This window comes from Halichoerus grypus, chromosome 6, assembly GCF_964656455.1.
Source record: "Halichoerus grypus chromosome 6, mHalGry1.hap1.1, whole genome shotgun sequence".
Taxonomy (NCBI): Eukaryota; Metazoa; Chordata; class Mammalia; order Carnivora; family Phocidae; genus Halichoerus; species Halichoerus grypus.
Window position 1 is genome coordinate 115,770,914 of NC_135717.1, and position 11,255 is coordinate 115,782,168.

The window sequence follows — 11,255 nt, forward strand, 5'->3', positions numbered from 1 at the left end:
AAGAGCTGGAACCCGGAGCAAGGCCTTCTCGCTCCGGAATCCCCCAGCCGCAAGAGGAGCCGCCGCCAGGGCTTTGAAAGGCGGAAGGGGCGGCCTCGCAGACCGGCGGGCGGCTGGCAGGCCCGGCCCCACCGGGAGGTATGCGGCGGGGACTGGCTGTCGGTGTCGCGGGCCGCCGCTCGAGGGTCCGGAGACCCCGGGGCGGGGCGCGCTGCAGGAGGGGCTGCGCTCCCTACACCTGCCCCTTTCCTCCTGCGGCTTTGCCCACCTGACGCCCCCCGCCCCCGGAACCCACCCGGAACCCGGCAGATGCTTCGCCTTCCTCTCCCTTCCACTCGCCGTCTCCGTCCTCTCCCCGCCCCACCCTCCCTTCCCTGGCCCCGAGATGTCTCCTCCCTTCCTAGATCGGGCTCCTTCCGTAGAGTTTGGTTTGAACTTTTGAACCCACCAATCAGCGCCGCGCGGCCGTCCTCTCTCCGCGGGCGGGTGCGACTCGGCGTCCTGCCCGCGGCCGCGGGCTCGGAGGCGGGGCCGCAGCGGCCGGGGCGGGGTCAGGGGCCCGCCCCTGGCCACGTGGCCGGGGAAGGGGTATATAGGGTCCCTCGGGGGCGGTTCTTCCTCTTCTCCCCCGGACTCCTTGGTAGTCTGTCAGAGGGAGAACCTTGTCGCTGTCCCATCGCCTGCTCCCGCCCCGAGGAACCCTATAAGTCTCAGTCATGGTGAGTGGGGGTCCCCGGGACGTGGCGTGGGGGTGAGAAGAGCCCAAAGGGCTGGTGGGACCCGGGCGCACGTGGGCCGCGTCCCGGACGCGTCCAAGTAAACTGGCTTCTGATGGCCAGGCTGGGAAGGCCGAGTTCACCGGCAAACTTCTCTTCAGGCTCGGAAGCGCGGCCAGGACACTGCCTTTGGTGGAAGTGGAAAGCCCTCCAGAGCCTAGTGAGAGGGCCCGCCACAGCCGAGGGCGGACCAGGGAGCCTTCACACTGGCGCCCAAGGACTTGTGAAAACTAAAAATCCCTCCCGCCGTATGGAATGACCTCACTTTCCCGGTGCCTTACTCACTCCGGCCCCGAAGGTGCGTCCACTCCCCGGCGCCTCCGCTCCGGCGCCCGGTGACTCCCTGCTGAGTCACCTGTGGCTCGTCCCTGGGGAGAGCTTCCAATTGCATCAGTTCACCTGAAGGATGTAGGCAGGCTGCTCCTTTTAAAGGAATTATTAATCGTCACCTTGTCTAATTTGGCAGTTCTAATGTTAATGTAATGGGATGTTTATAGCTGAAGCTTTGTACTTAGGCCAGCTTTTTCAAAAACTTGTCCATAAAAAGATATTTTCTTACAAAACCGCTGAGTAAACAAGTACTAACAATGTGTTTCTTAGAGAAGGTCTGTTAGAGGTCTGCGTAAAATAAGTCCTGTTTTTAAGCTAGTATTTGTGTATCAAATGTTTCAAAACAGTATCTTTAAAGAAAAGGGGATACAGTGAACAGACCAGTCACCCTCTTCAGAGACCACCACAGTTCTCAAAGCTAAGTCTCGCTGTAACAAATTGAGTGCTTTTCAGCAAGGGAGGTGGGAAGATATTGGTAAAGTGTGATTCAGAAAATAATGGGGCTTTTTAAAGAAGGGCAGGAGAGCACCAGCCGCAGACGGATTTAGGCAAACACTGGCTAGATTAATAGTGTTTCACAAGAGACGGTGGCTGCTTGTCCAGTGAAAGCTAGACTGAGTCCATCACCTGTGTCTCACTTCATCTCCCGAGTGGCCAGGGGAGAGTGGAGGGAAAGCAGTGGCCATGGTCTAAATGAGAAAGCAATTAGCCTATTGCACAATGAAAGTGTTTTGGACTTAAAAGTCAATAGAAGAAACGCTTCATTAGAATGAAAGGCTTTTCTCAAATACTTGATCTCCTCGGCCCTGGAGCTGTCATGGACCGATCTCTCTCTCCAGCTTTCCTGGGCTGTAGAATTTCCAAAGTCCAGTTAAAAGGTAAACATGATGCAATGGTAAATAGTCACAGGTTCATTAGAACAACCAACTCCCCTTTCTCCCACAGCCCTAGAGCTGGGCGAGTAGACACAGGTAATAATGAGCCCGGTGATGTGGTCAGGAGACCATGGGTGTTTTATGAGGAGTGTAGGCGGGAAGGAGGGGGCCATAAGTCAAAGGTTGTGGGTGATTGGGGTTTTTATTATCTCAGGTTATGAAACTAGGCCCTTTGAGATCTTAGTGGTGTTGAGTTTTCTCTAACTAGTTTCCTGTTAACAGCTTTTAAAAACTTGAAACCCTCTTATTTGGGGAAAATGTAAAGGGAGGTAGATATTTGGTGTCAATATTTTGAAAGTCCTCTGCCAGTCTGCAAAGTAGCTAATCTGACTTACGGTGAAATACAATAAACCCCCATTTTTTGTTTTCCTCTTAAATCTGGAGGCATAGATCCTATGTTCATGGCCTTATTTTACTAGGCAGGAATGAGTTTGGAAACTTATAAATGATCTTGTTCATCAAATAAAGGAAAACATTTTCCCAATATCATTAAATTCTTGATACCATAGACTTTTCCCCACAGTGCCAGAGATAAATGTGTGTATATGTTTTGGTAGGAAACAACTAATTTCTTAAGCTATTAGTCAAGTCTTGTTGACACTTCTGGTTTTTATTTCCATGTATCGCCAACCCTCCCTACTCAAGATGTGCTGATAGTGAAGGAAAAATGTTCTTCCTTACGATTAAGTTCTTCCACAGGGTTAAAAAGCTGCCTCTGACCACAGTTTTTTAAAATACAGCTAACTGCTGCTTATCTGGCATTTTCTCCATGAGTCATATGGCTGTAGTTTGCTGGTTTAAGCTGGTTTTAAAGGGAGAGGGAGAAGCTCTTGTCTTTTAAAGAATAGGATTAAAGAGGGACCAGAATGAGCTCAACAGTTACACAATCACACAGAATGAGTCAGAGCTGCAAAGGGGAATTTTGCATGCCTTTAAGGAATCAGCAGGCGTATTTCCCAGGAGCTGGAGGAAATGTATTGCTATAGAACAGCTTTTATCTTTCTAAAATGGTAGAAACCTGACCTTGAATATCTAATGTGACTACAAAGCAAGGGTCTGATCTCTGGTCTTGCCTAGTAGTTCATTAACATATCTTTGGTTTTGCAAAGCATTTTCTCCGAATTAGTCAGCAAAGGCTTGTGAAATAAACCTTGGGCAGGAGTGACTTCCAGAAAGGTGATTATCTATCCCGAAGGTTAATTAGTCATTTAGGTGTGAATCATTCCTAAATGTCCCATCTGATCTGTCCTATTCTGACATTTTCCTTTCTTCTTCCCACAGCGTGAGTGCATCTCCATCCACGTGGGCCAGGCTGGTGTCCAGATCGGCAATGCCTGCTGGGAGCTCTATTGCCTGGAACACGGCATCCAGCCCGATGGCCAGATGCCAAGTGACAAGACCATCGGGGGAGGAGATGACTCCTTCAACACCTTCTTCAGTGAGACGGGCGCTGGCAAGCATGTGCCCAGGGCCGTGTTTGTAGACCTGGAACCCACGGTCATTGGTGAGTTGGCCTCAGTGACCCCCGTGAGCTCCCGGGGTGAGACAGTGGGGGGGGGGTGTCTGGGACAGGAGGTCTGTCTTGAGGCTCCGCGGACACCCTGGGGTTGAGCGGGCTTGTGCAGGCGGTGAGTGAGGGGTGGCCGCTCTATTTGCCTTTTGCAGATGAAGTTCGCACCGGCACCTACCGGCAGCTCTTCCACCCTGAGCAGCTCATCACCGGCAAGGAGGACGCTGCCAACAACTACGCCCGAGGGCACTACACCATTGGCAAGGAGATCATTGACCTTGTCTTGGACCGCATTCGGAAGCTGGTAGGTTTATTCTCAAGAATAAAGTAAATAATGATCCTAAGGAAGACATTGGAAATACATTCTTTTCATCTTAAACACAGAACTGAAGCTGAGAGTTTTCTCTTACAGCTTTAAGAGAGACCAAACTGTAAGAATCCTTCTTTGCACACTGAAATGAGCTGTTGAGTGCTCACTCAGTAACCGAATTTTAAACTGGATGGTCCTGGGTTATGCAACAGCTATTTGGGGCAGGGTTAAGTGCTCCCTTGCCCATTTCTGTGTCTTATAAGGCAGACTTGGGCAATTGCTCAAGGCAGTTAGGGCAATTTACCTAAAGTCAAGGTGAGAACCAGGGAGCCTTTTAACATTTTTATTGATATTTAAGACCATTAAACATCCTTGTTCATATTAATCAGCTTCCCTGCTTCAAGCTCAGATGCCCCTTTTTAGGTCATCTTAGTCACATTGAGTAAATAGGTGGCAGACTGTGACATATACTGATTGATCAAACTCCTAAAAAAAAATGGATTACGTTACGTTTGGTGCCTTAATACAGAACGTTGAGAGCACAAGAAGCCAGTGTAACACGAACTAGACATGGCGGACACTGGAAACTTCCACAGCATGGAAAGTGGAGTCAAGGGAGCTCCCTTATTACAGAAACTAGTGCCAGTCATTGAAAATTGGAAAGTATTGAAATCTAAACACAGAAAGCAGGCTTTCTTTTCCACTAGAGCTCAGGGCCATGTGGAGTGGCACTGTGGCAGAAAAATCTTAGGTGACAGTATTCACATCGGTAAAGTTGACAAGTGTTTTGTTTGGGTCACTTTAATTAAGAGTCTGGCAATCAGATGACTCTTTGCTCCTCAGGCATGTGGGCAGCTTGTAAGTAATTAACCAAAAATCAAGAATAAAAGCTTGGGTAGAGTAGCTTGTCAGGAAAATCCCATTCTAGGCCTAGCCACAACTGGTCTAGTCTGAAAAGAATGGCATTGCGTCATTCACAGCTTCAGACTTCCAGATGTTTATCATAGTCTTCCTAGCAAAATTGGGGTTCTGGTTCCTGTGTTTACAAATCAAGCTTCAGTTACAAGCACTGACTTGGAAATCAGGACCTGCCTTTAGGGACAAATAAACCTAGTAAAACCCATCAAGGGTTCTGGAGTAAAGTTGATTAACTACCAGAACACCTGTATTTGTCTTTGGTGTCATTACTGTGTCCGTAGGAGGCTTAGTGGATTTAATTGGTACTATGCGTCTGCCCTGTACATTGATCCCATTCAGAGTGTGGACCCGCAGGATAAGTAAACTGAGGGATTGGTAGAGGATTCCGCAAATCTCAGCACTTTTGAGAAGTGAGGATTGTCAGCAGAAAACTTTGAAACGTCAAAATCATCCTTTCATAGAATGGCAGTTTGTTAACCAGAATGGTGCAGTTAAGTGGTAGAAAGCCCCAGTGACAATAGGTCTCATGGAGCTCTGGTAGCATGTCGCCTTTTGCAGAGTCCATAGGCTTTCTGATAACTAGTGTTTACTGTGTCAAGCACTATTCTAAGTACTCAATTCTCAACAACCCGAGGTAGGTTAGTATTCTCCATTAATAAATGTGAAAACTGAGATTGGGAAATCAATTTGGTCAAAGCCACACAGCAAGGAACTGGTAGAGCCGGATCTGGACCCAGCCTGACTGCTAACACCAGGGCATTGGAACTTGGCTATTCGGTCATATTCCAGCTTGGAAAGCAGCTGCCAGATCTTTATAAGACATCTATTGTCCGGGGCTGGTGGTCCCAGGCCTGCCCTTGGTAGCTCTCCAACTGTGAGAAGTTGCCCTTGCCTGCAGTCACAGCAAGGGCGCCGGAGGTCGCCCTCCCAGTTACTCAGACTTGGGCCTTGCATCCATTCCAGACCTCATGATTCCTCTGTTTGTGGAAATGAAAATAGTTCATTTTTAAATAGCCATTTAGCAGATTCCCCCCAGGAACTGTGAAAAGTTTCTCTGAATTTTAGTACTTAGGAGCTCATTACAGTTGCTCTCTTAGCAAATATTGTTCAGAAGATTTAAAAAAAAAAAATCTTGATCAGGGGCGCCTGGGTGGCTCAGTCAGAAGAGCGTGCGACTCTTGATCTCAGGGTCATGAGTTTGAGCCCCACATTTAGTGTAGAGATTACTTAAATAAATAAAAACTTTTAAAAATCTCGATCAATGTAATTATGGATTCAAAGACGTCATTGCAGCTTTCACCCAGGCTAAAATTGAAACTTTTCTTTTGCAGGCTGACCAGTGCACAGGTCTTCAGGGCTTCTTGGTTTTCCACAGCTTTGGAGGGGGAACTGGTTCCGGGTTCACCTCCCTGCTGATGGAACGTCTCTCTGTCGATTATGGCAAGAAGTCCAAGCTGGAGTTCTCCATTTACCCAGCTCCCCAGGTTTCCACAGCTGTAGTTGAGCCCTACAACTCCATCCTCACTACCCACACCACCCTGGAGCACTCTGATTGTGCCTTCATGGTAGACAATGAGGCCATCTATGACATCTGTCGTAGAAACCTCGATATTGAACGCCCAACCTACACTAACCTTAACCGCCTTATTAGCCAGATTGTGTCCTCCATCACTGCTTCCCTCAGATTTGATGGAGCCCTGAATGTTGATCTGACAGAATTCCAGACCAACCTGGTGCCCTATCCCCGCATCCACTTCCCTCTGGCCACCTATGCCCCGGTCATCTCTGCTGAGAAAGCCTACCATGAACAGCTTACTGTAGCAGAGATCACCAACGCATGCTTTGAGCCAGCCAACCAGATGGTGAAATGTGACCCTCGGCATGGTAAATACATGGCTTGCTGCCTGTTGTACCGTGGCGACGTGGTTCCCAAAGATGTCAATGCTGCCATTGCCACCATCAAGACCAAGCGCAGCATCCAGTTTGTGGACTGGTGCCCCACTGGCTTCAAAGTGGGCATTAATTACCAGCCTCCCACTGTGGTGCCCGGTGGAGACCTGGCCAAAGTACAGCGAGCTGTGTGCATGCTGAGCAACACCACAGCCATCGCTGAGGCCTGGGCTCGCCTGGACCACAAGTTTGACCTGATGTATGCCAAGCGTGCCTTTGTTCACTGGTATGTGGGGGAGGGCATGGAGGAAGGAGAGTTTTCTGAGGCCCGTGAGGACATGGCTGCCCTTGAGAAGGATTATGAGGAGGTTGGAGCAGATAGTGCTGAGGGAGATGATGAGGGTGAAGAGTATTAACCTGTCTGCTACGATTTTGCACTCCGTTGTCTTGGGACTGTCTTATTTCTGTTCTGGAAGCTGTCTCTTGTGGCCCTAACTTGTCAATAAAAGTGATGTTTCTGTTTTAAATATCATGCTGCTTCTGTATCACAGTAAATACTAGCCCCACTTATTTAAGGCCAATTGGGGAGGGAGGAGGCTGGCAGAGGATCTGCCCAATCATTTGATGGACACGGCAGGTGGCTTCAGTGCCATGCACTGTGCTAAGTGGTTTGTCTGTTTCACTGCAGATCTGGATTGATGAGCGGTGACAGAATCATTGTAAGCAAGGCAACAGGCTCAGATGGGACTAGTGTCTCTCAAACTTCAGTGTGGATGTGAATCACATGTAGATACTAAGATGTAGACCCAAATCTGAAGGGGAGCTTTGGACGCTGCATTTTTAACAAGCTTCCAGCTCCTCTTGGTGTGCTGGGACTACATGTGAAGTAGCAAGGGGCTAGGTGACCATTCAAGATGGTGGGCCAAGACTTGGGCTACCAAAACTACTGCCATCAGGACTTAATAATATCTTAGTCACGTGGGAAGGGCTTGGAATTGTGCTGATTTATTCCACACTTAGCCAAAACCTACAATGGCAAATAAGATTGCACTTGAAGTTACTGCTTGGAGAAAGTGGAGCTGGCTGAGACACAAAATTGCAGTAGTCACAAGTTGTTACAGTATTGGTACTTGACCCAATTTATGTCCTGGGGAATAGCTGCAGTAGGAAAAGAAGGAAAATGGAATGATGTGTGTGTGTAGGAAAGCTTGGAGAGGGAAGATCCCCAATTTGGACCTTCCAACTACATGTTAGAAGCAGGGTGGTTCCTGATGAAATGAGGGTGAGGGAAGGCGAGGCATGAATGTCGCGAGTGGCCGGACGGTGTGGTGATGGGTACTCGGGGACCAGTAGTGTGGCGGATAAGGTGGAACTGAGCAGTGGAAAGGGCTGGGCCTCAGGCAGAAGGGAGGAGCCAGTTTTGGTGCTTGGGTGCTGGCCCGAGTGGGTATGTCACACAAGTGGCAGGAGATGGGGACTGCTACAGAGCTGCACGTGTGTTCGCCTTGGCTCCATGACTGACCGTGTTCTACTGGGGCTCTGTTCCCTTCTTCCTTTTCCCACTGGTGTTTTCACCCCTGACTCTGAGGAAAGCACCTAAAAAACATGCACGTTCCTTCTGGGAGCACAGTACTGCCTCCTGCCCAAGGTGCTTCAACTTAGTGCCCCGGGAGGCTCCCAACAGCTTTCTTTTTAGAGTGGCCATGGTCTTAAAACGCCCTTCAAGGCAAGGTCCAGCCCAGCCCCATCCTTGAGCACAGAGACAGCTATTGCTACTTATCGGATGGGCCAGATTCCTCTTGCAGCCATGCGGGGTCAGGGATGAAAACGAACCTCCAAAAGGCCAGGCAGTCCAGCCACCAGAGGGGCACCTGGAGGTTTTCCCAATTTAGGAGATGTGCCAATTGCCAGTTTGAGCTCTGGAAGACACTGGGCACTCACATGCGAGAAGGAGTGGATACATCATCCAGCATTGGCCGAGTGTGACACCCCGTGGTACCTGAGAGGTCCATTCGCTAAGCCAGCATTTCCCAAGCACAGTGCCCCGAAACGGGGTTTAGGGATTGCCAAGTATAATCCCTCAGTCTTCAAAACAGCCTGGTGAAACCTGAAGATAGCCTGGAGCCCCTGGGCCAGTCAGCCCTAACCAGGAACGACCCCTCCACTGACCTCAGTAAGCCTTTACAGATAAATTATTTTCTACATGTGCCAAGACGTGAAAAAGGCTGGAAACCTTTAAGCAGCCACAATGGTGTGGGGGTGAAAGAAGAATTAGTTGAGAAAAAATATTCCAGTGGAGCAGAGCCTGGGGAATTGGAAGAGCAAAGTGCCAGTGGTTGGGGAGGGATCTGTCCTTCCAATGATTTTTTTTTCCCCCTCCTGTGTTGGTGAGAGAGTGAATAGACATTAGCCTGCAGCAAGAACAAATATACCCCAAGGTCTAGGTCACCGCTTTGTGGCTGACAATCATCTGATCTGCCCTTGAGCACAAATGGCAAGTCTGGACTCAGAACGGCTGCCACGGCTGATGCTGCTGAGGCTTGATGGGGATAAATGGAGAAAGGCTCTGAGTGCAGGCTTCGAGATTGGCTGGGGCCCCAGATTCTGGCTGTGTGGACAGAGGGCTTAGGCTGCCCTCAACTGACCTGACCAGAGGGGCAATCTGCTTCTGCGCCGTGGAGGCTGCTGGCCACTGAGGGCCCTGTGGGCCCAAGCATGGCTGCTTTGAGCTGGGGTGAGGGGAGAATGACCAGGAGGGACGCGTGCAGGCTGCCTACTTACTGTTCTGTGTTCTGTGGCCAGTGGGGTTGAGCTTGGAGAGAGCCTGTCCTCAGGCCTCTGACTTCTGGAAAGTGTGTGGCAACTCTGAGTGGGTTGTGGGAGGAAGGGGAGGCTCCGTCAGGGTAGGAGTGTTTTGTGATCTTCACAACACCCTTGGAGGTGATGTTATACCCATTTCCACAGCTGAGGAAGTTGAAACCCAGAGAGCTTCAATCTCTAGCCTAAGGCTACAGAACAAGTGGTCAAACTAAAATTTGACCCCAGAACTCTGATTCCAAAGCCCTTGCTCACTCCACTCTGCTGAGTAGTCTCCCAGGGAGGACAAGGGCCACATCTTGGGTTGTGTCAGGCCTGAGGCCCACCCGCGGCCAGTCCCTGCCCGGAGCCCTTGCCCCGGGCATTCGTCAGATCGCTTTCTAGGAGCCCCATTCCCGGGCCCAGTGGCGGCAGGATGATCCAGAGTGGCAAGGCCAGCCGGTTCCCACTGTCCAGGCTGTAGCTTCTCCAGTGAAGGGGCTTTTTTGTCCAGGTCTCTCTCTGAACTCAGCGAATCCATTCTCAGCTCGTGGTCAGAGAGCTGCTACCACCCGCCCGGACTCCTGCTGACAAGACACCAGCCACCGTGCCGAGGGGACAGCTCGTGCCCAGAGCACTGGGGCCAGGATGGTCAGCTCTTGTCGGCCAAGGCCACAAGGTGAAGCCGGCAGAGACGGCCCAGGCAGAGCGCCCCCGGAGCCCAATGCCGGGGCAGCACAAGGTGAAGGGAATAGACCCCTGCGTGTTGGGGTGGAGAAGGTTCCCAGCTTCTCCCCCATGGAGGAATTCCTCTCTGCTGACTCTCATTAGCCTGTCACTGTCCCATTTGTTCAAGAGCCTGGTGTCGGAGTTTGTCAGTCCTGAGCGGGTTCTGGGAAAACGGTTTTTCCCCCCTCCACCGTTCCCTCTGAGTCTGCAGCAGGAAAGAAACAGCAGCAGTGACCCTTGCTAGAGACTTGTCTCCTTGAGTCATAATACAGAGAATGCTTTTAAACACCTGTCTCACCACCAGGTTTCTTTTTCATTCGCTTTCAAATGAGAGCAGAATGTAAAGCTACCCTAACTACACAAGAGTTTTGTCTAGATTCACGCGTTAGTCTAACTCACTGAGGGTGACGAGGTGGGTGTAAATTCAGTGTCACTGCTGTCGCCCTCCACCCCCTCCCCACACTCTGTTCTTAACAAATACCTCATTCGGCTCACAGGACATATCTAGCCTGACAGTAAACTAATACTAAAATGCCCTTGGCAAAGGTAATCACATCCCATTATACTATTATAACAATCATTTCCATGTTTCAGTTTAACTCATTCAGTATTTTCCAAGAACCTAATTGGTGCAAGTCACTGTGCTGGATACCGTAGGGTTTATATTTAGCTTTTCTGTCTCCCACCTCCGTCCCCGCACTGTAGAGACCGATCACAGAGGCACAACCCTAATTCAAGGCAGTATGGGCCCCATGTCTGAAGAGATTGTCACACGTGGCCGCCACTGTTACGCATCTACCCCAAAGCCATCCCAGCTGGTGGTTTTCCCTGCCAGCAGCCTGCTTCTGTTCAGGTGTCAGGCACCCGTGGGCGTCAGGGCAAGCTGGGCCTCCCCACCACCAGGGTGAATCTTCGTCCCAGCTGATGAAGGCAATTCCAGTTCTCTAGCCGGGGAGTGGCCAAGGGAGCAGCACGTGATGCAGTTACGGAAATGAGAGCTGAGGTAACGTCTGCTGGTGGGGAGTGGGGGGAAGATGTTCTTAGAAAACTGTCCTTGCTCT

The 11,255-nt window shown here is 50.2% G+C and overlaps 1 protein-coding gene across 1 annotated transcript; it reads left to right on the forward strand.

Moving 5' to 3' along the window:
- The first annotated feature begins 581 nt into the window (after positions 1 to 581).
- LOC118553905 (tubulin alpha-1C chain) lies at positions 582 to 7,196 on the forward strand. Its single transcript, XM_036121124.2, has 4 exons — positions 582 to 719; positions 3,323 to 3,545; positions 3,707 to 3,855; positions 6,111 to 7,196. The coding sequence occupies exons 1-4, from the start codon at positions 717 to 719 to the stop codon at positions 7,083 to 7,085; spliced, it is 1,350 nt and encodes a 449-aa protein (XP_035977017.1). The 5' UTR covers positions 582 to 716; the 3' UTR covers positions 7,086 to 7,196.
- Positions 7,197 to 11,255: the final 4,059 nt, after the last annotated feature.

What these genes read in the sequence shown, in the direction of transcription:
- LOC118553905 (XM_036121124.2), top strand. An exon ending in CCTGGAACCCACGGTCATTG is followed by an intron (nt 3,546 to 3,706) that starts GTGAGTTGGCCT and finishes TGCCTTTTGCAG; the next exon opens with ATGAAGTTCGCACCGGCACC. An exon ending in TGGACCGCATTCGGAAGCTG is followed by an intron (nt 3,856 to 6,110) that starts GTAGGTTTATTC and finishes TTTCTTTTGCAG; the next exon opens with GCTGACCAGTGCACAGGTCT.